The sequence below is a fragment of the Apostichopus japonicus genome, chromosome 9 (genome assembly GCF_037975245.1).
Source record: "Apostichopus japonicus isolate 1M-3 chromosome 9, ASM3797524v1, whole genome shotgun sequence".
Taxonomy (NCBI): domain Eukaryota; kingdom Metazoa; phylum Echinodermata; class Holothuroidea; order Aspidochirotida; family Stichopodidae; genus Apostichopus; species Apostichopus japonicus.
In genome coordinates, this window is record NC_092569.1 from 26,028,364 (window position 1) to 26,053,723 (window position 25,360).

The 25,360-nt window shown below is 36.3% G+C and overlaps 1 protein-coding gene across 1 annotated transcript; it reads left to right on the plus strand.

Annotated features, from left to right (window-relative positions):
- The first annotated feature begins 13,468 nt into the window (after positions 1-13,468).
- LOC139973509 (uncharacterized) lies at positions 13,469-17,779 on the plus strand. Its single transcript, XM_071980239.1, has 2 exons — positions 13,469-13,614; positions 15,722-17,779. The coding sequence occupies exons 1-2, from the start codon at positions 13,600-13,602 to the stop codon at positions 16,328-16,330; spliced, it is 624 nt and encodes a 207-aa protein (XP_071836340.1). The 5' UTR covers positions 13,469-13,599; the 3' UTR covers positions 16,331-17,779.
- The last annotated feature ends 7,581 nt before the right edge of the window (positions 17,780-25,360 follow it).

Below are 25,360 nucleotides of genomic sequence, written 5' to 3' on the forward strand. Positions count from 1 at the left end.
AAGGTAACTTGTTGACCGTTTTACTAATTAATGCAGAGATGCCAGTGAAACAGAACCAGAACAAAACAAAACCCAGGCTCCATGATTATATATACGTTACCGCACTTTTGCCAGAAATTAATATCATACAAACGTTTACAATCCTATATACCACATACATCACGCGTAAAAATAAACAATGACACCACACACACAAAAAAGCGACTAGATTTGTATTTATAAGTTCCAATGTATCATGAATATATGAATGGAAGCGGGTCCATATGTATATTACCTGCTATTCCAAGTGTCATAATCAATACAGCCTCTGAAAGGCTTTGGCCTCACTCTATTGTTTATTACAGTTGATCTATTATAGTTTCTATTCAGTCGAGCAAAATCTACGGAGTTGTTTAAAGAACACCAATAATGCAATGGAACAGTGTTAATTGTTTTTATGCTCGCAGTACAATGATTTGCCTATCATAGGAATCCCGGACTTGCTGAATAAGCAAAATGTGGGAGTGAAAGTTTTTACATTTCTATTGTGCTGCTAAAGGATGTTTCTGTAGAATTTTGAGATTGCAGAAAGAAAGAAAGTTATATCACGTTTGAACACCAGTGCCTTTTAATTGACTTTCTTGCATAAAAAATCAGATCATAACGTCACGTGTCTCACACCAATGTGATTCCGGGAAACGTCTTATTCATAAAGGAAGGTCATGGTTTTTGGAATTCCGGTTTATTTCAACCTTTGCAGTACCTTGTTAGGTTGATGCTGGGGTTATACATATCCAACATGCTACCTTTATTTATAATACATGTGGTTTCGATGCCCTTATCGCAAACGGAAACTTGTTACTCATCAAATCATGACGTCACTGTTTACGGCATTTTTTAGTTTATAAGTCAGAGGTCAACCATTGGATACTATATGAATTATTATGCAATGCCTCCGTGTTACACGGTTAATGCGGAGGGGATATAAACAACTGTACTGCACTGGTTATCTTGTTACCATACCAGTATAGGTGCGTCAAACTGTAGGGTATGTGGATGTACTTCGTACCGTATCGAATCAATCATGTCAATAAAGTGATAATGATCAAGTTAGTAATGTAGCTTAAATAAACAAATAAAAGAAATACTATAGTGGTGACAAATTCAATTCATTAAATACTCATATCAAATTCTTAAGGTTGATCCTGCCTATACGTATCCATGTTATAAAATATGTTTCCTATATTATAAGCGATGGTTTGATGAATACATTGGAAGAGGACGAGAACAGCCGATTGGGGAGGGGGGGGGGGTGAAGGGAATGGGATAAATACAGAGATTACCTAGGCACACGACAAGCTTTCCACAGGTCTTTTTCTGCAACATTTCGAAATATGAGCTAACTGTATAATCATACCCCGTACAAGCTTTTATTTTCCCAAAAAAATCGATTGTTATGGCAGTCATGGACTGCCAGCCCATGGGGGGGGGGTCTAAGGGCAGGTATGACAGCCCCACCCCACCCCCGCCGCCAGTGAGACTTTTTTTCTATAATTATAGTGCTTAAATGCGAAATGATGCGGTCCTTTGCAACTTATAAAGGAACTTTTATATTCCAAATATTGCCTTCATATTCGTGAAAATGATCAAGATTTTTGAGATCAAAGTTTGCAACATTTCACTGTTTACACAACAAACATATTATACTCTATTTAATTCTCGAGGGTCCGGAGGGGGAGCTGGTACGTTCTAACTATAGAACAAATACTGATAAAAGCTTTGTCACGTGATATATTAAAAGGTAAATGTGTGGATACAGAAAGTAAGTACGTTGTCTTTTAATTCCCAAACCATGCTGGTATAGCATGAAGTTTTTGAAATTTAAAAATTTCTGTGCAACTCTGCATAACGCTAACTAGCTTGTTTTTTTTTACTATTATTATTGTTTTAATATATAGGGTGCATTCTTTTGGTCTTTTCATTCTAAAAATATTTAATAACGCATTCACATATTTAAATTGATTAATTGTTTAACTTTATTGCACATTATATAAGCTTCAATGTAAAGAACGTTCTGTGAAGAAAATCAGCGCCAAACTTATGCAGCGGGGACGTCAACTTGAAAGCAGAATGAAGCCTGCAAGCACTATAATTTACTAGCCTATTATATAGGCTACTTATATATACCATTGCTCCCAGGCTCATATATAATGCTGAACAAAGTATGGTAGAATTTAACCGAAAGTAAATATAAAAGTGATTTTAAAGAACCGAAATCTATAAACATTAAATGGATTGGTGATTTTCTCTTTGGGTTTACGTGGAGGGGGCGGAGGGGGGGGGGGTGGGGGAATGGGTTTTTCCGAACCCCGAGACTCCCCTTTACTGGAATATAGCCATGCATGCCTTTGTCACATACGGCGTTTACGTGTGTGTTTACTATTACTGTAGCATATGGGGTCTGTGGATTCATCCGATTTACACAATTATTGTTCTGTAATTTTATATTATGAAATTATTTCGCGAAAAAATTATCATATAGAAATGAAATTACTCTAACGGTTCATAATATTCCAATATTTTTCGACAACCGATCGAAGGAAGAGCGTGGAAATGAATTTCATTCAGCTTTTTTACTTGGGAGGGCACTCATGGTTTGGACAAGAAAAGCAGATTGCTCGCGTATACCAACCCTCTCTTTACCCCTCACCTCCCCCCTCACCCTATCCCCCCCCCCCTTACACACCCTTCATTCTACAAAATGTGAACTTCTTGAACTATGAAATATAACCAGGCCTATGTGTTAAGTGGAAGGGTCAAAGATCATCGTTCTCTCTAGTTTGGTCCGTTAACTATATGTCAATCTTCTATCCCACCACAGTATCTAAGAAAGAGTAAGAAACTATGTGTTTTCCCTTTTCTCGATTTTTGTGTGTGTGCATGCTTGATATATATATGTTGCCCATTTTTTTTTAATGATTCCTACACGTAGAAAAACGTAACACCAAGTCGAATTAAAAAAATGAAGCATTCCACATATTTAGCTAATATTTGACAACTGGATATCTTTGAAAACTAGAATAGCTGTACAAGCAAACTTAATATTCATATACTGTCATCCTTTTCAATTTTTCTTTATAGCAAAGTTAGTTATGAAAACAATAACATGATTTCACATATTCAGATCAGATCCAATAGAAAATCATTTTAATTGCACGGACAAGTTTTGTCACATAATTTTGTCACATAAATCGAGATGAGGTTTTTAACGTTGTTTTGCGCTTTATAAGAACTGTATATTATTATTATTATTATTAAATGCCGGACAAAAACAAGTCACAATGCCTAGCTATGACTATTCAATTGTTTAGCGATTGTCCTTGAATCTTGACTGAAAAACACAAAAATCAACCTATTTTTGTAGTTTTTTCGTTTGTTCGTTTCATCCTCTTTATTCATTAAGAGGAGAAAGCGAAGTGGGGTCACAGCGACAGGAAACGTTGAGTTTCTATGAGGTATTGTACGTAGGACCTTAATAATAGTGACGTCACCATTTGATTGTTTCTGATTTTTTTAACAATATATATATTCTCTCTGAAATTGTTTTTGCATGATATTACAGGGAATATGCGCAACATCTTTGCACGTGCAAATATTTCATATCTCCATGAAAGGCAACAGGAATTTAAATAATATTTAAACAATGTTATCTAAAAAATATACATAAACGTACAGATTTCAGGGCTTATATTAATCTATCGAGCCGGATCATGAGTCTGTTTATTATCGTGGGTAGTCCCCCCCCCCCATTGTTATTCATATTCTTCCTGTTTAAGCTTCATTTATGGTCATCTAATATACATGTCAATGTTTCTAAACTAAATATCAAGCTTACCGCTTAAGATTTCTCAATCGAAATTGATATGTGTTGTCTTTAAGGTTAATCATATTTTATATTTTTTAATATTTTTTTGCAGTGACGGAACTTGAAGACTCTAAGTTAATAAGTGAAACAATAAAACCTTATTTTTAGGATAAGGTGAAGCGCTGTGTGTTAACAGAAGAAAGATTTACAGTTTAATAATTAATACTTCAGAGGAAACTAGGATGAGTTAATACTATTTTTACAATACACCGATGTGTTTAGTCAACAATAACAGCGCCTTATGAATTTGCATGTATGGTGTAAGCTGTTAATGTATAGTATTAACAAAGTCAGCAGGTGAAATACCTGAATGGATTCACAATAGATGGTTCATCACATATTATATGTTCGGTTATTCATTCATGTATGTAGTATGTACAGCGGGCGGTTGACGGGGGGGTGGGGGTGTAGGAGGGAAGGGGCGTTGGGAGTTGTGGGGCGGTATGAATGGCGTCGAAAGCTATATCAACAAGTGAGTGACAGACAACCGTAAGGATTTTTGGCCATCACCGGGAAGAAGTTTAGTTTTGAATTAGATGTCACGGTGTCCCTGATGGTCCCTTAAAAATTTCGATTATTGTATGTCCAACGAATTTCAGTGTTGACTTGGGCAAACCAGAAATTAGACTTTCGTCGAAAGTCCGAGGAAATAATGGAAAATTATACAAAATTAAGGAGGTATATGAAACGAAAAATTGACCTTGTGATTGATCCAGCTGAAAGATTTTGCGCTGCCGCATGGATTTCTACAGTTGATAAAATTAAGGGGAGGGGGCGGGGGTGTTAGAACCAGAAACATAAAAACTAACTTCAAATTTCATAAGTAGGTGGAGGAGGAAGTGTCCCATGCTCCCTATTCCAAAGCCCATTTGTTTAAAGTAACAGGGCGTCGATCCTTTTTGAAAGAAATTAGAACATTCGTGAAGTCACTTTTATACCTGATCTGTACCCATCCCCCTCTCATCCTTCCCCTCCCCTCCCATCCCCTCCCATCCCCTCCCTCAGTTGCCCCGCGAATATCCCTGCAGCCTATGCAAACCTTACGTACTTGCGGGCTACTATAGTCTGATGTTAAGCGGAATGTTTTACTTTACTTGTAAGAGACGATAATATGTGGGTGGGTGGGTGTTTTTTGTGGGGGGGGGGGTCGTAGGATGCCCCATTATCCGCAGGAAACTAGCCTTCAACAATGTGATATTTCAAGGAGGGATGTTTTATATTTGAAACGGACACTGGTGAGAAAAATTAATTGGTGAATTACTTTTGCATTATAGGCTTTAGGAGACTAGGAGCCAGATCCGGTGGATGAGGGCGTGGGAATGGGTTGGGGTAGAGGTGTACGCGGAACCGGTGGTTCGGGGAAAGACTTACGTCCAGTAAAGGTCGATGTATCCTTTCCTTGCTAAGGTTAGCTTATAAGGAGGTTTGACTAATACTTGATTCATATATATATATATATATATATATATATATAGATATATAGTAAATCAATAAAGAATAACACACCAGAAAAATTCCACTTCACGACCGGTTTCGTCCTTTTGGGACTCATCAGGCGAAGGTAGGAATCGAACCCCGGAGCTTCGTGTCACGAACCTAAGCCCGTACCACTCGACCACAGTGATTCTACTGGTGTGTTAAAGCGTATAAATTGGCTTTGAATAACTGTCTTAAGGGCGTATTACCCAAGTATTAAGATTGTACAGAGTGCACCCCTGGCGCTTTGAATCTGACAATCTTTACACAATTTTACACAGAATAGATATATATATATATATATATATATATTTTCATTTATATATATATATATATATATACATATATATATATATACAGATATATTTTCATTTATATATATATATATATATACATATATATATATATATATACATATCCACACATACATCCAGGTCACGTGAGTAATTGTTATATGTATTTACGAAGTCCATGGTAGTTTTTTATCTTTGTTCTTCCTCAAAAATGCCACAATTAGTTCACCACCAGTTATAAAGAGCTTTGGTAACTATTGACAATGGCCAGCCTGCGTGCGTGGTTCAAGGAAGTTTGACACGGAATAAAGTCACATGCTCGCGGAGGCATGAGGAATGTCACCTACCATGAAAGACTACAGTTATTACATATAGGCCTAACTGTTGCACTATAAAACGAGGGCAACTATATATATCTACCGCATGCATGGTCGGTAAATATCACAAGACTCTTGCAAATGAACTCTTCTGGGATTTGGGTCCTTGACATTCCAATTTCATTTTCTTTCGAAACAAATATTGCACGACACTGATATTCATTATAGTTGCCGATAATATCTTATTTTAGAGAGAATTCTTAAATAGAACCAAATGTCTAAGATGAGAAATTTTGTGTTTGACATAAGGAGTTATAGAAAAAGGACGAAAATTAGTCTTCATCTCTATATAACTGTCGGGATTGCTCGTTATTTTGTTGTTAGATGAATATTACAAGCCCGTAACTATAGAAAAGTACTGTCGGGATTACGAAAATATTACAAGCATGTTATAGATTATCACATTGCATTACTTTGCATTGCATTGCATTGCATTGCATTAAATTACATGACATAACAATAACTTACATTACATTACATTGCATGACATAACAGTGCCTAACATTGCGTGACATTACATTAAATAACTATACATTACATTATATTGCATTCCATTGCCTGAACCTTACAGTAAATGACATAACAGTGCGTTACATTACATGACATAACATTACATAGCAGTACATTACATCACATTGCATTACAATGCATGACCTTACATTAAATTAAATTACATAGCAGTACTTACATTGCATTACACTACACTACATTACATTACATTGCATTACATAACATTGTATGGTCTATAACCACAACAACCTCCTTCCTCTTAAAGAAAAAATCAAATGTAACCATGCCATGTCATGTGAATGTATATATGCCTTTGAAATTGTTCTGGTGGAGAGTAAAATGCGAGAGTTTTCTATGTAACAGTTACGTCACGTTATCGACATATATGGGAGCTGTAGTACAGGCTTCTATACCCTACACCATGTAATCTTTACTGCAGTGAATTTAAATCGATGATATGTAGAATTAAACTGGTATATGTCGATTTAAATCGGTAGAAGTCAATTTAAGCTGCTGGAAACTGGTATAAGTCGAAGGAAATTGGTATATGTCGATTTAAATCGGTATAAGTCGATCTCCCTCCCACGATTTGAGACTGATGGCCCGCCATATCGGCGGAGTCCAAATCATCTTCGGTTTCAGTTGTCCAGTACAGGAGTTTCGTTGTCGATGCATCCTTTCCTTGCAAAGGTTAACTTATAAGGAGGTTTGACTAATAATTGATTCAGTCAATTCTTTTATGTTTATATAAATATATAAATATATATATATATATGTATATAAATATATATATATATATATATATATATATATATATATATATATATATATATATCAACGTAACAGAACTTACTGAAGCAATTATTATATATATTTAAATATATACTAAAATGTTTAATTAGTACATGGAAGATTGGTTTCCCTTTCCTATGCGGAAGATGTGGGGGAATTCGATGGAAAGTTTTTTAATCGTTTTATTTTAATTTTATTTATGTCTTGTTTATTTGTAGTTAGGATTATTACAATTAGGGCTATATTAACTTCCTCAATTATTATCAGTTCTCAATTGGCAAGACTTCCCCGGAAGCTATAGACGAGTATAAAGTATCATCGTGCCATTGATTATACTGTGCAAAACTCCACTGTGGGACTTTGGGGTTTAACATACAATAAGAAAAGAAAATGCAAAACAAACAACAACAACTATATAGTCTTTATCGGGGATCCCCCTTACACTGGACCGGACACTCCAGTCAGCCTCACAAACGCTTCAGTGCTCCCTTCAGGGAGTTCCCATAACAGGCTCCCTGGTACAATACACACGCGCGAGTTACACTTTGTCCGTGAAATGTCTATTTTTAGATGCCTGAGGGAAAGCACCGTCACACCTTCTACCACGCGTAGGCTTTATTGACATATTGAGAAGTGTTGACAAAACGGTTTGACTATATGTTGAATGTTTGCGCTACGAGTATATTGACAGCACACAAGTGGAAACTAAATTCGTTGTTATCGGCGAGTAAAGTGACTATACACAAATTAACATATGACACAGTTTCAAACAACACACTAAGCAAACTCACGCGATTCAAAAACGACACGCGGTTAAGTGAAATAGGAATTAGTGATAATATGTTTGGGCTTTATTGTTTTTAGATCGATACGGAGTTTGGGGGAAAAAGTTAAAATAAGGAGTTTTAACCAGTTTAAACTGTTATTCAGTGTGAAGGGAAATACTAGGGATAACTATGATGGTCGGGGTAAACATTGTCTGTATAATCAGATCTAAGGAATACAGAACCTAATGAACTGGCTCGGTTTCTTCCCGTTTGTTTCTGAAGGAATCTGGGTGGAGGGGAAGGGGGGGGGGGAAGACATTCGTTTTTCTATCTTCAAAGGGAAAGGACACAGGACCAAGAATAATATCGGACCAAGCATTATTGAATGAATAAATGGGGGGGGGGGAATGGAAAATAAAACTGAAATTTGATCACTGTGTTTTTTTTTAATTGGTTTAGCCTCTTTCTTCAAGTCTACTGTTGGGACGCAACCTGTAAACCCTGTTTTTTGATAATATTGATAAATAATGACGACAAAAAAATCGTGTCTGCAAAATACGATAAGTATATCTATGAAACTTCTTACTTGTTATAAGTTTTCAGCATTTTATTTTTCAGGTTATATTTATACATTTGTATCTTGATAGACAAAGTAATCAAATTATGATTTTTAAAAAAAGGAGAGATCTGAATATTTTCTTTCGTTTACTTACATTCGTCTGGTTCCAATTTGTGAGGGGTTTCCCATACTTAATATCAGTAATATTTAAATATATAGTTATATATATGTATCATGCAATGAACCAAACGGAGTGACCACTACATTGTTATTTCATCAGAAATAATCAATGAACCAATCGTTCAACAAAAACTGATCGTCACCAAGACATATCGTCGTATCATTATGTATCAATCATTAAAATGCTTATCGTGGGTAATTTTTAATTTTGGAATCTTTTGTTCATTTTTGAAAAGAAAAATACTACTAGCTGTAGCCCACTACATGGTTATTAATATATGTTTAATATGTATAATATATGTATACGGGATGGAAACGAAATTTTGCCGTGAACAAGGCCAAAAATTTGCATTAATTAACAAAGTTATGTACTGCAATGCTAATTAGATTGTCGTTGATTCCCGCTATAGAAAAAAAGAATGTATTTTAATCGTTTCCTACTTTTTCAGGTTTGTATGTTTACGAATATACTATATAAAATAGTGATACCGTATAGTTCTTCGAAATAATACGTCATAATACTATATTATATGTAGATTATATTATTCATATATTATATATGTATATAATATATATATATATATATATATATATATATATACGTATAGTATTGTAAAGTGATATCGCAGAGTTCTTCGAAAACATACGTTCAATTGTCGGTTTGCCAAGCCGTAGGACAGGGTGGACAATCACTAAGATAAAGGGACGAATAGAATTATGTCATTAGAGAACAATAGGTAATTGTTCAGGAACCAACTTATTGTCCTGGCTGTTTCAATGTACCATTCCCTTAGAGATTCACGTGCGCAAAAAACAATCAACAATCATTAAAAATCCCCGAAATATTGCACAGAGAAATAAAATTAACTATAACATGTGTCAGTAAGGGATGCCTGCCATAAACAATGTCAACATGACAATGTTTACTTGGTCTCACGAGCCAAAAAGAATAAACACTTTTCCTTCGAGCATGAGACCCCTTGTAGTCTTACAAACAGTTTATTACCATGTGCTGAATATTCATAGGTACCGGTAATCGGTAGCACCATCTGATTGGTTGATGGCTTAACGTGTCCTCTTACAAACCTCTTAAGACAAGACAGACGAAATTACTTCTCTCCTGTCTTCTTAACCCCCCCCCCCCCCCTCCTCCGCCCCAACCCGCTCATTTACTCTCGTCTACCTTAAGCATTTCTACCTCTTTGCTCTTCCGTAGTGTCAACTAAACTTTCCACTCATTGCCTGTATTGCTTCTTTTCTTTTTTTCTTCAAAGTTTACGATAAATTTTACTTTCTGTTTGAAATGTGTAAGCAACCGGTTACGACATGAATGGCAAAGTTTATTAACTATCCCCTTTGTTACTTTAATTGCTGTAATAACGGAGAGGAGATAATTGTTTTTTTTTTATGGGAGAAAAGCTAAAAACAAGAAGAACAGGATGTAATAATGAAAATGTTTTATAGGTTAAATCATACAAAAGATTTACCGGTTTTCACGAAAATAGATGATTAATCATTTATACGTGCATTAACGTATACCTATGTTAACAACATAGAAACATATCCTCTCTTCAAGTCAGTTTAGATTACGTAAACGAAATACAAATCTGGTCTCATATGTGAAATTTAATTGCAATTATTATTATTAAAACATCTCATTAAAACAGAGTGTAAACAGCAAAAAAACCCAAATAAACTTAGCAATATTATTTCTGTTTTGGTGATGGGTGTGTTGGGGGTGGGGGTATCTAAACGGGCTGCTATACCCAAATTCTACCGCCTCCCCCCTCCCACTCCACCCAACCATCCAATCACCCAATCACCCAACCACCCAACCACCCAATCACACGTACACAAAGGAAAACGTTTGCTTTCTTTTCTTTTAGAAAATTAAAACCAGAGACTATTTCAAGACTAACATATATGATTTAAAAAAAAAAAATTGTACCGATGCACAGCAACGTTGGACCAGGGGTGGGGTGGGCGGGGGGGAGTGGTAGGGTTGGGGAGTGGTTCCTCCAGATTAAACGCAGCCGTTATCATATCTTTTGAAAATTTAAGTTTTTAGCAATACGTTTATGACTCATACCATTCTTTATATCTGACACACATACTGGTTATGTAGATATTAATAAATGATTATGTAAATATTACTTTATATTAATTATTGTCCACGGGAGGGGAACTGATCCAAATTTAATGCATCTCGAAATGGAGGAAAATAGATTAATGCTGCCTAGCAGCTTGAATGAAGGGGAATTTAAGAAACACAAGTGGGTTATTTTGTAGCTTAAAAAAATCAAGGGGAACCGGTAAATGAAACTTAAAAGGACATATTATATTATTATAGGGTGATGTAACAACAGCTACTATATTTGTATGGAATCGCGCGAGATTGCTTCTTTGGAATATTAAACTAAATGAAACAACAAATTTTATTGCATTTGCATTGTTAAAAATTGCTAAGTATACTTTTTATGACATACATAAAAAATATAAAAAATGTGAATATATCATGAAGGTGAAGTTTAAACTTGAAAAAGAGAGAAGGAGGGGTGTGTGTGTGTGTGGGGGGGGGCTCGATCGTTTGCTGCGTCTGAAATTTATCTCAAATCTAAAAGACACAAACAGGCTTAGACAATGTCTTTATGTCTTTTCTTTTGTGTTTTTGTTCTTGTTGTTTTCAGTAATGTTCATACATACCATATACAGATTTATATATAGATTTGCCCTTGTCTCATGTGTAAAATTGGACATGATTGCGTGTGTATACGCGTAGTGTTTGCGTTCTTCACGGGGCGGATGGGGGTATGAACGGTTGTGTAATACAGAGTATGTCGCACGGATATACCATGCATATGAATAGCTGTGGGGGGAAATTGAAACTGTTGGATCCCCTGAACATCATGGTCCATGTTGAGCTCTAAATATACATTTGATAAGCACATCGATTCAGAGCTTAAAATGATATGGTTTGTAAACGAGGGGGAGGGGGGAGGGGCTAACGGATGAGGTTAACAGATGGGAGTGAAGGAAGGGTAATGTTTATAAGGGAGGGGAGTAATGGGAAACTGTTGCGGAAAATATGTAAGAATGTGAAGGGCCACCCATATAGGCTAGTGTTCTTACAAGAGTATCTCTCCACTTGGTACGGTTGGTGATTACAAGGAGAGGGGTGGCGTTCACATTTGTCAGAGAACGAATTTATGCAAATTGTTTAGTAAATTATGTTGAACATGAGCTTTAAGAAGAATTGTTTTTGGAGACCATCTGTATTCTGGGTGCCAGGAAAGCATCTTTATATATCTCTTTACACCGTATCGTTGTGTGCGATATAAGAACTTCTCTGCAGGAGTGACGACACTGTTAAGGCATCTAATATCTCCCTATACACGTTATCAACGTGTTGTATGTGCACAGAATTAAGGGACGTGACTCACGTGAGCACACCTTTATGGATTCTCATACCCTATTTAACTGTAAGACATTGGCAGAAAACAGAAGATGGTGTGGGAAAAGAGATCAAGAACAAGAACTTCCCATCGAGAAACCAAGAAATGAAACAAACAGGTTGTTACAATACAACCCTTTTTGCAAACATCGACAATAGCGTATACCTCCCCTATAATAAACAAATAAGTTTAACCACACGTACATTGCATGGAGGCTCACTCATGCATAGAACCTGCGGGCAGGTTTATGATGGGCGTGGGGGTCAATCAACCGTTTTATCTTGGTCTTCCTCCGTCTTGTCCTGATTATAAGCAGGGAGTTGTTCCATAACAACTCTCTGTGATAAGTAGACTCTGATGCAGTCGTTTAATACTTCCACTGAAAACATGACATAGAAGCTGAAAATCTTATGAACGGAGTATTTGGGAAGGAAGATTGGACGGGGAGGGGCTCAGTGGTGATGTCCGGGAGTGGGGGGGGGCACGTAAGGTGAGGAATGACTGTAAGTGAAGTTGCTTAGTTGAAACGCCGGAGTAAGCGATTTAACAAGGAGTATAAAGTCAGCCTGGTCTGGCGAGAGAAGGGGTGTAAGGGGAATTATAATGGGATATAGAAGTGTCCTAAGGTTATTAATATACTAAAGTGGAAATAAAAAATGGGAGGGGGTGTCACATAATTGTTCAGCCTGTGTCCTGACGCCCACAGTCTAGAGTACCGGTAGGCTGTGTGGCTTACATTTTCACTGGAGAAACAAAATTAGTAGTTTAAATGAAAAAGAACCTGTACAAAATTATGTGAATAAGTTATCATATTTGAAAGCTAGTGTGCCTGCCAATCCCCCTTTATGTAACATAATTATCTCGGATGCGGTGGCTAAAACGTTTTAAGCAAACTTCCATCTCCACTTCACGAAGCACAACCTAACTCAAACAGGAAAATGTGATTTTTTCTTACCTCTGATTCTACACGAACGTTTACAACAGTAAGTTCCGTTTCGACGATCTCCTATCGGCTTCCGTAGTATGAAAGCACATCCTGAAAATAGGGCATTGCGTTTCGACGATACGATTTTGGGAAATCCCCATTCGTCCCTGGCAGGTCGATAACAATTGCATATAAGGTACGCTAAGCCGTTCATTTGGCAAGCATTCGATGAGCTGACGTTAAGTGGTTAACTTCCAGAATTGAAATCAAGAACATTTCTAGCAAAACTAAGAGAGACAGAAAACTCTGCAGTTATTTAAGACTATAAGCCGGTCGTTTCTATAACATTCAGAAGTGCATCAAAATGAAATACAACACAGTAAGTAACTTCTTTTTTTTTTTTAAGTTTTATTTATTTATCTAGAATGACTACCTTAACATCGATAATAATGGGTTTAAAAACAATTTTTATCAGGTGACAATTTGCACTGAGATGCAAGAAATGGTTAGTCGATGGAGACGTGAGAGGGTGGGGTGAGTTGGGATGAGGTGAGAGTGAGGTAGCCATGAAGTAGCCATGTGGTAGCGCGAGATGATGTTAATATGTCTCTCCCGAAAATTATTCACTTTTCTGTTGATATGGTTTGGTCAACTGCGTCCCCAATAGTAAAACCATACGATATCGGTTACTTACACTTAGGAAACACATAAATGAAATCGTTATTTGCTTTTGGGACTTTTTTTGTTTTGTTTACTTGGTCTGTGTGTTGTGGGTTCATAGTCTCGACTTAAGTATACAGCCTATATGTCTAAAAGCTGATAAGTAAATACAAGTCGAGTGCGCTGTTTAACAAATGTGTATGCATATTTTCGCCTACGGCTTATATTCATTTCTCATTTGACCCGTGCACCCGATTAGTTTTGTATGATTTCTAAAAAAATAATCATCACAGATAATTCTCGTCAAAACTTTACCAAAAGAAAAGTCGACCCTTTTCAAACGCTCTGAAAAAAAGGGTGGTTTAGAAAATGGATGAAACTTATGGATACGGTGCGGTTAAGGTGGGTGGGTGGGCGCCGTGGGGATTATAATAATGTCATTCGAAGATAAACTGAGACAGTGCTATAGGTGTGTGACTATAGCCATGTCCGCATAATATTTACGAATTAAAATGGCCGATTGTATTATACTCTCTTCCAGTGTATAATCCAGATTTAGCCCTATGCTGTCACCCAAGCGATGGAAATTTTGCAAGAATTGCTTTACGATAGAGTTCCCTTCTGCATGACATTGTTACTAAACTAGTCAAGGGCTTCATTTTGTTTACAATACAGACCCTGCGCTTGCTTGCATAGTGGGACAATAGGGTTTTGATCAAGCCATGCGTGAAAAGGGCAATGCTTAAAAGCATCGCCATGACAACAACCGCCGTCATAATGAAATGACACCTTTTTTTTCATTATAGCCTATTACAAGGCAATGATATCAACTGAAGGGAGAACCCCTTCGAAGGTATAAAAAAAACGTGACCGTGTTTAGCGTACATATGACATGGCAGCTTATTTAAATACATTCACAATAATGAACAAACCACTTTATATACATGGGCCTTATACATACTGAAAGTTCGCATAAACATTATTACTCATAATTACGTTTAGTATATGATATCATATGATATTATTGGTTAATTTGCACAGAGCGGTGTGTATTATGTAGTATTTTCAAGAGTCTTTAACTCTTAAAAGGATCGGAGGTGCCATATACTTCCCATCAGAGCAAATGAAAATGATTGGCGGTTGTGGGGGAAGGGAACGGGAGGGGAGGGGGCGGCAGGGTGAAAACGAAAACAAAATGATAGGTTAACTGGAGATCTCTCTCTGACCGGTGGAAAAAGCCTGTCATTGCTTTCAGAATATCACAATAGAAATGTATGAAAATGATTATTTTCTTTTTAAGTTGTCAACCAGAATAAAGAAAAAAACAGCCAAAATTTTCAAATAATAAAGTTTTTCAATTTCTGACATGATTCCATTTCGATACTAGTGACGGATCTCATCCCGTTTTTCCACTGATCTTATATAGTTTGGTCGTTCATCACCATAATAAATTCCTATAACATTAATGAATCAAATGAAATTTGTTACACAATACAGAAGGAAGGAATCAATTAGCAAGAGTGGTGTAAGTAAATCAGAGGTACAGCATATTATTAATTGACACCCAGCAACGATTCGCGAGGGAAAATGAGTGCGCAATAGTGTAAGGAATTGGAAAGGAGGTATACTTGGTTGGTCACCCCTTTAATCCTTATTTTTCAAATTTAATAACAACCCTCCCGCCGCCCCCCCCCCCCGCTCCCTTCCATATACATGCCTCCTCCATAACTGTTATGAAAGTCTTCTCGAATCTGTTCTTACCTGTCAGTAGGTATAGACTTAAATTCAGTCGTTTTCATATTTCATTATTCTCTTTCTGCTTACAGATACTACTATTCGCCGTGGTTGGTCTGTGCGTTCTCACTATTTGCGAAGCGGGCAAAAAAGGAGGCAATACTGAAAAGAAAAGGAATAAATCAGGAAAATCGCGATCGGCTCGGGCAGACCTCAATTCGCTCGACTTTTGTAGGACTCCGAGCAAGAGGGAGTTGACCATTCAGCTGAAGAAGTTGAGATCCAAACAAGATATGGGCAGTGTCTTCATCGCACCTTCCATGAGTGGGCCTCATCACCATCCCGCCGAGGGAACCGCCGCAGACGACTCCTCTCCAACAGCCCGAGCAGACGCTGCGCCCGCAGCAGCCGCCGCAGCCGGGAGAGGGGGACACTGCCAGGAGGTTCACTATGATGTTCCTGTCTTGGACAGGTACCCCGTCAGCCTCAGGGAAGTAAGGTGTCACTGTGTCGATTGCGTTAATGAGAATGAGATACCTAACGCAAGGTGTGATCCTATTATGTACGCTTTCCCTGTACTGAAACTCAGCGACTCACAACCATGTTTCAATGGGCTATTTCAGTACACGCAAATGGAGGAGTACATCACAGTGGGTTGTAAATACGTTCGAAACAACCGACCCCCAATCTATGGCAGTTAACTCTATTAAACCGTAAAACAGACTGCGGTTACTTTGCTCTGTAATCGCCATCATGTGTACCTCGAGAGAGAGGAGAAAACCGTCCATTTTGTTTTTATTATTATTTCCATAGTTTATTACAAGGAGGGGGATTTTAGTGACCAAGGATGAGGCTGAGAGAATAAATATGGAGTGCTTTGGTAGAGAGAGATAAACGGGAGAGGTGGATGGTTGTGGGGGAGAGGGTTGGTGGATGGATGGATGGATGTAGCAGGAGGATGCTACAGGTATAGTTCGTATGATCAGCAATGTAAATCTCCCTCTTTGATTTAGTCAAAAGGAAGTTACAATAGTTTATTAATTTTTTTTACAACATGATATTTGGCTTACGACAAGGGCGAAAGACAAATTGACTTTGTAAAATTGATTTTGCATAGGAAAACCGAACATGTTTTCTTCCTAACGATAGAGATCTTAGAGATAGTTCATTCTAACGGAAGGTATATAAGGAAGGAAAATTTTTTTTTATTTTTTTATTTTTTATTTTTAGACGAATCGACACCAGCATGTTTCTTGTAATATGTATGACAAGTAAATACTTATAAGGGGTTTGATAATGACCAAACTAAAAAACTGTGCAATATTCATCTCTTAAAATAATGACGAACATAATTGTTGCCGACAGGAGAGCGATATAAAGGGAAAGATATGCATGGTACAAAACCATGGAACTCATCCGTTCCATTTTAATTTTGTTATAGTGAATGGCTGATTTCATTCCAATATTCCAATATTTTATAAAAAAAAAATAAAAAAAAAGTTGCTTTCTAGGCAGTGCAAATACATTTACTATTTAAAAAGCGACCACTTTATAAAACAAATGCCATCGAGGAATCATGTGTAAAGAGAGATATTATCTTCATATTTATTTAAGTCATTAGACATCTTTTGTTTGATCTTTATTCTTTTTGCATACAAACATTTTCTTAATATTTACATATTTATTTTACAATATTTTAATATATTTATTTATAATATATTTATATATATATATATAATGTTTATTTATTAACTTCGATGTTATTGATATTTTCTCAATTCAAAGGATTTGTAATTTTACGATTCTTAAGTTTTGAGAAATGGAAACCTCATACCGTAACTCACGTTTTGGTGAAACAAAATCAAACATAACATATACACATGGTTTATATAGGCTATGACATGGTTTAAAATTCTTAATTAATAAGAAATGTCCAGATATAATCATCATGGTTTGACTAGTAATATGCTTGCTACATTTGCATATAATAACAACACTACCCAATATGACTATCTATATACGTACTTCAATGTGAGTGACCAGACATCCAATGATTGAAATGTGCTGAAAACTATCAGTTTTATGCCAAAAACATGAGTCGAGATGTCGATCACGTGATCACTGAAGTTCAAAATCTTTTTTTTTGGGGGGGGGGGGAAGGGGTGGGGAATTCTGAGGAATACGCTGAACTTAACAGATATTTCTTTACCTAAAAAAAAACATGACACACTTTATGTACTTGACTAATCTGAATCCGATATGATCTACAAACAACTTAATCGATATCGATTATGATATTGTCTTGAAAATTGGTTTCTGAAAAGTTGGTGAAATTTTTTTTTTATAAAAGTTGGTTCTAGTCAACCACATAAGTAGGTTCTGTGAACCAGCGTATCATGTTGCACATTCCATTTTTATATTCCATATTTTATTTATTTTTGCCTTATTTAAAGTATTTAAGTGTATTATTGGAAATAATATTTATAAAACGTATATCAATGCCTATATGTGTTGGATATTCATATGTTACCACACAGCTGAATTTACAGCAGTCTTGCGAGGTATAAAGCCGGTAACGTGCTAAAAACAAAATATAGTGTGTATTTAAAATGAGACATAGATTATATATGAAAATTAAAAGAAAAATGATAATTGTGTGTGAGAGACAGGACGAAACCTGCTGGAAATTATTTATGAATTTATTTATGAATATATAATTTATATAAAAAAATAGTTATAAAAGAAATAAAGAAAAAAATATTTAACCAAGAGTTTTCTAATATATAACTGTTAGAGCGTATAGCAACTTAAGCCAAGAAGTAGTAAATAGTATAGGCTGACTGATTCAGTGCAGTTTTACTAAGAACATAAATGCGTGTAGTTCATATGGCTAGAATGTTTTACTTGGACGAAATTAAATAGTTGTAGTTAAATATGATGAACACTGTTGTTTTAATAACCCTTCTTCACCGTACTGAAGGGCATATATACCCATATCTATCTGTATGGTGTGTATGTATGTATCTAATATGTATGTACGTGTTGATTATTGTTACAAACACTGTACCTCAAAGAAAATGGGGAAAAAATACATTTTGGCTTTCAAATTATCACCAGTTGTGTCGCAATTTTTTTACACAAGAATATGTGGACGAGAACTTGGACTTGTCTCTTCATGTTTTAAAATTAAATAATTAATTAATTAATTAATTTGGAATTAAGCGAAGTATGATACACGCCTATGCCCTCGTTGAACTATTTGCACTAACTCGCAAGTGATGCAGTTTATGTCAAAGTTCGTTTTTTATACGTATACCCCGTTAATAAATTATTCAATCACATTTTTTCAATTGTAAAATAATACTCACCGTATACTTTCATTTAAAGGATTGGTTTCAACCTAAAAATTGTTGTAGTAATTTTTTTCAGAACTTTTTGCACATAGGATCAAAAGGCTATTTAGTTTACTTTGGTACTATTGTCCCATCAGGGAAGAGTAATCGTTTAAAGCACATCAGTGTTATTTAGTTTACTTTTAGTTTACTGATGTCGGTAATCTGACCTAGTTTCGAATGAGGTGTAACAAAAGTGTTAGACACAACTCCATCGATCCCAGAAAATACAGACACAGCTTGCTATCGTCGGTAATTAAACACTAGTGTACAGTCAATACATTCAACAACGGTCAATACCCACAACACAGTGTACATAGCAGCGATGGACATCTCAGCATGGAGTTGTTATGGAACTCCCTGATCTCAGGTCCAGGTAAAATATAACAAGGTATCACTTTTCATTACTGTCTGCATTTTGTAGCGACAAGAAGAAAACTTCACTTGCAAGCAACGGAAAGTTATCTTTTCAGAGGGCGGCACGCGGTTTGGGCGAGTCTTCAATGCCTTTAATTCTTTGCCAATCTTAATCAGCATTCCTCTATAAAGAAATAATGGCTGCCATTCTTCTTCGGGGCACGGAATATAGTTAATTTAAAGGAAAAAATTTCATTCACATGATACAGCTTGAGAAAAGTTGTCAGTATACAGCAAATCGCGCCGACGGCCAGAACTGTCCAGGGGTCCAATTATAATTTCATGATTTTCCAGGCCCCCTCAATTATCCAGGACCCCGAGGCTGGAGCTCTTGAAGCCTCCTCCCCTTCCCCTCCGCTTTTGCCAGGCCATGCCTATACAGTACCGACCTTTTTTATTACTGTTAATGAGCTCAACACTCTCCCATGGAGTTTAAATTAACTTTACTTTCCACATGTCCAAAAGTTTCAGTTAACGTTTCGATTTGGAGTTTGCATATGTAAGTGTATGACGTCATAAATATAATATAACTAAAAACGCCCGAACGATTTTCAATGATAATGCGATGGAATTTTCAATTATTTTATTTCAACTGCCAATCAAATATTGTTAGCCATTGAGAGGGGTGACTTATATTTATTTTCTGATTTTGTGATGCAAATATATAATTCGGTGATGTCATTAATTGAATAAAAAAAAAATCACCGGCAGGCTGATAAAATGCCAACTAACAACGCGAAAATGACGTCACTGGTATAGAGACAATAGATGTTTCAATTATTTATTACATCTACCGATGAAACAGTGCTAACCGTTAAGTAGTTTATTCTATTTTCGTTCTGTTTTTATATTTCAACAGCTTTTCAGAAAGAAGAAAACTTCATACATGTGACAATTCATTGATTGTTGATGAACCGGTTTCTATTATAGCCAAATGTTCTTACTAATGAATATGCATGTTACAATATTTCTTGTAAAGTTCACTCTATTCAAAACGTTGACCTTTTTGTTTTAATAAATGACCTGTTAGTCGAAAAGATATTACAGCTTTGCTCTGTCCGAAACCTATTATCACCAATATCTGTTAATAACAATGTTGGGTGATTTTTCAGTTATTCCTATATACATATATATATATATATATATATATATATATATATACATACATATATATATATATATATATATATATACATATATATATATATATATATATATATATATATATATATATATATATATATATATATATATATATATATATATATAGATTTTAACTATCGTTTCATATCACAAAAACAATATCTAGGCATGTGTCTCAATCCCTTTGGTATACAAATATCGCAAAGGTTGATCAGAACACCGAATTTTGTTATGCAGTCTTTATCATTCCAGAGAAATGCTTTTTTTTCTATACATGTCGGTATGTTGTATAAGTTTGAATATGACAAGAAATTATCATTTTTTCATTTTAATGTAAAAAAAATTGCTGTTATAGTTGCATATAGGCCTACAGCTATTTCAAACCTCAAGAACTTTTTCAGGGTGCTTGATAATTTGCCGATGCTCGCTGTATATAGGCAATTACAATGGCTTTATATAACCTGTATGCTGTGAAATGTCAAACGAACATGACAATAGAATAAGGAACTCTTTGCTGATAGGGCCACTCAAAGCAAATGACTGTTGCGTGTGAGGGGAATGAACAGGATTATGGCTCAACAAGGAAATAGGGGACCGCTTTTGGGAGTCAGCTATTCTTATATCAGACTTGATGTGTTGTGATTTCAAATTGATTTCTTTCCCGATGTGACCTACACGGAAATATCAAACCACCTACGAAATTTGTGAAGGTTTTTTGACGCAGTCTTCATATTTGGTTGGTGAAAAACAGCATTTTAAATCCGACGAAAAATATCATCAAATGTACCAACATGCCCCCTTTTAATGTGTCACATGTACCCGATCATGGTTTTAAATAGCTACTCCTCAATTCCTTCGTTCTTCTATCATGCACTTGAATCGGATTTTTTTTTTTTTTTTTTTGCGCTATACATTGTTAGAACGATGGGTCAACGTTTCAGAATTCTACCTATGAATTAAGGAGCTAACCTCATATAGGTATCATTTTGAAGGGAGCTTATTTTATACGGAATTACGCCACGGACAGGCTCAGAATGATCGAATTATGAAATAATAGACATATTCGTGTTCAAATTCACTCATGTCAAAAAAATCACCAAAAACTACTTTTTTTCCTTTTTTTTAAGGAGATGAAGTCATAATTTTTGTATCTAGAAAAGGATTAAAAATTATAGAAAAGTATACCATTATAGACCATGTATATATATATATAAGGTACATATGAAATATAGTATATATTACATAAACGTCATACTAAAACAGTGACGTCAGCAAGAATCCGCCTATTCTATATGAGTAGAAATCTTCCTTTGACATTATATTCTCAAACATTTTCGTCCGTACCGTTACCCGTATTCACGGATTGTTGCTCGTATATACTCGGACTCACAACGTTTGGTGTTGTTGCCTCGCCCATAATCGAACTTGTCATTATTAAGTTATGCAAGAAACTTCCCTGTACTGTTTTTCTCGCTTTTTGTTTCTTTGTTAACGACTTATACTAATTTCTACTTTACAAAGACAAAAAAAACAACAAAAAAAAACACAACGCACATGTAAATTCTGTTTTGTCACTATACAGATTGCGCACACGGCAATAAAGGCGAGGCGCTTCCAGTTATTACAAGGCCTGTAATTATTTATCATCGCCTGTTGAGCACACATATACAAAAAAAAATATGTGTTCTAGGAAAGGCTTCCAAATAACGCGGGCTTTTCTGCCAGAATATGAAATAAAGCCTCATTCGCCCCAAAATATAATTGCAATATCATGCCTGGCAAAAACGAAGAGTTCGCCGTACCCAAACACGAACAACAACAACATGGTTCAGCAGTCTAAATCCAAGTTATGGTACTTCAACAAATGAGTCCACAAGAACCACTGTGAATAATTCATTCTAAAGTTTTTAATTTGTCCATTCTAAACCCCCCCCCCCCCCGATTGATTTAGGTCGGGGAAATAACCTTTAGGGAAGGAGTAGAGGCAGATCAAGGATTTTACAAAATAGGGGATGTGACCCTGGAACCCCTGCATCAAGCCGACCTCCACGGAACCCCTCCACCTCCTCCACTCCCACCCCCTACCCTCCCCCACTTGCTCATACCACTAAATAATGTATATTGCATAACTTATAGGAGTTACTAATACTTTAAAATAATAAATTTCTCGTGTTTTTTCTAAGTTCACTCATTTAATATATGTGTTGTAACCCACCTTCCATCTACTGGTAAAACACCGTAAAATGACTTTCCAAAACCTCATTTGAAAGGGAATGACTTTTCAAGTCTTCACGACACGGTTTTGAGCGATTAAAGTATATCATTAAAATATAGTATTATTTGGGAGCTCTCTTGCTTTTTGTTTAATCATTCTGTCTTATCCGGGATACACCATGTGATATAAGTTTGACGCATCCGTCATTTGACGAGGAAGTATCAAGCCGTGTTTGAAAGTAAAATGTTATACCGCATTTTTCATGACTCCGCTTACAGTGCAAAAAAAACCTTATATACAAATATATGAGTTAACACCTTCATTTGACAAGTGTCACGATAATGGTTATCTACAAAAGCGAAGAAAACAAACAGTACTATCAAAAGTATTGATCAAAGGACAAGCTTAAAATAGCACCCATGCAGCTACGACAATGATTGTCAAGCAAGCTATGATAAATGCAGTTATGCATGGAAACATATACTATAGTAGCACTTGGTTATGAAAACGTGACGCGTAGTCTTGATTAGAAACTATTTTACTAAGTATATATGGCGATGTTTAATTTAGCGGCGTGAATTTGTTTATAGATGATATGGAATATTGCAAGCCTTACAATAGAGGAGGGTCAAATGTAAGACGACATCCCAGGGACCCTGGGTCAATTACGGGGCCCTGTAACTATTTGGGATAAAGAATACTATTCTCATTTTTATAATATGTATACTTGAGGGGGGAATGCAGATTTCCAAAATAGGGGCCCATATCTGTCCATGTGGACCGACAATAAGGCCCCTACCATAGATTTGGCTCCCTGCTTGGTTCTGGTGTAGATAATCGATACACTGTAGTATGTATATATATATATATATATATATATACTGTAGTAACTTGAAATGTAATAGGATAAACAATTGAGCTATGGGTATGCGGTCGCCCATTCGCGGCGATATTTACTCACATGCAGGAAGGCTGGTATGGCCCGAGGGCGACATATATGGTCCACTTACGTTCCCCTGAATGCGACACACGAGAAGATTTTTCAAAACCCTATTAATCCTCAACTTCTCACCCTTACATTATCGGATGCAACCATCCCATACGACTAACGACATCGTTCATTTTAATGATTATCTGAAAGGAAATTATTGTCGGACTTTGTGAAGTTTTCTTCCAAATGTTCTATACTTATGTGATAAGTTACACAACATAACAAGATGACGCAAAGCAAGGGCGTAGGAACCGGGGGGCTGGGGGGGGGGGCTCCCCCAGTGAAAAATATGGAGGGGCGGAAGTATCATTCCGCCCCCCCCCCCGCTTCGCAAGTCAGAAAACCCCTTTTTCATTTCCAAATGAGAAAAAAATCTCATTTGGAGCACCAAATTGCATCTAAGGCCAGGTGAAAATGCAAAATTATATACAAAATGGAGTGGGTGGGTTGAAGTGTGCTATATTGCACCAAATTGCATCTGAGGCCACCTGGAAATGCAAAAAAACCCAAAGGGAAGGGGGACACCCCCACCCCTTAGACCCCTCCCCCAGGCCGGCCATCAGTCTTCAGCCCCCCCCCCCCCCACTCAAAAGTACCTTCCTACGCCACTGACGCAGAGCGTATGTAGAACTTTCATTTTCCATTATTATTATTACTATACGATAGAGATTGCAGTTAATCCCCTCTTTTCAATGTCAAGGCCCGTGGATTTGGTACACCACTTCACTGTGGACGACACGATTCAGTCTATGTTCACCCCTGATCTTATGTAAAATACTGAAACCCTATCAAACCAAGTGTGAACCAAATTAGGGATAGAATTTAAAGAGAGCTTCAACAACACTTGCATTTTGTTTTTGACATAAGAAAAGTCATTTTACTACACTATGCCTATACTGATAATCCTCAGATTCTCAAATGACACGTGACCAGGACCTTGATGTTCTATAAGGACGTGGTTTTGACCTACCAAATATATTCAGAAAAGAATCAAGCAGTTTTGTAACAAATCATCAGTTTCAGCTGCAGGAATATTACTCTTAAGGACCTATAGTAGAACATAAATGCAACAAGCATTATTATATAAGTATATCCAATTCCCAAGTTGATTCTTCATTAATATATATATATATCCTAACCTCATATGCGTCAGGATCATACCTACCATATGTGAGCACGAGCATTCACTCTTGATCCGGTATCTATATGCGGTTGTCTGTCTTTTGCGGTGAGTCACGTTAGGGGAGCTGGGTACAAGCAAACACACATACAAACAAGGGTAGATAAGCAATGCTTTGCTATAGGAAACTCCGGTTGTTGAGTGTTTGTTACTTGACTTATAGGTTCCCCCTTTGAGTAATTGAGTAAACAGGTTTAAAGTCATACATATATATATATAAATATATATATATGTATAAATATATATATATTATCTTTGACGTTACGTTACTTCGATGATTTAGTGTGTACGTCAATGGGACATTTATTGGGAGTATGCGACCTTAACAGTGATTTCAATTACGGGGAGGTCCTATAGTACTTCTATCAGTGAAAAACATAAAAAGATATGCGA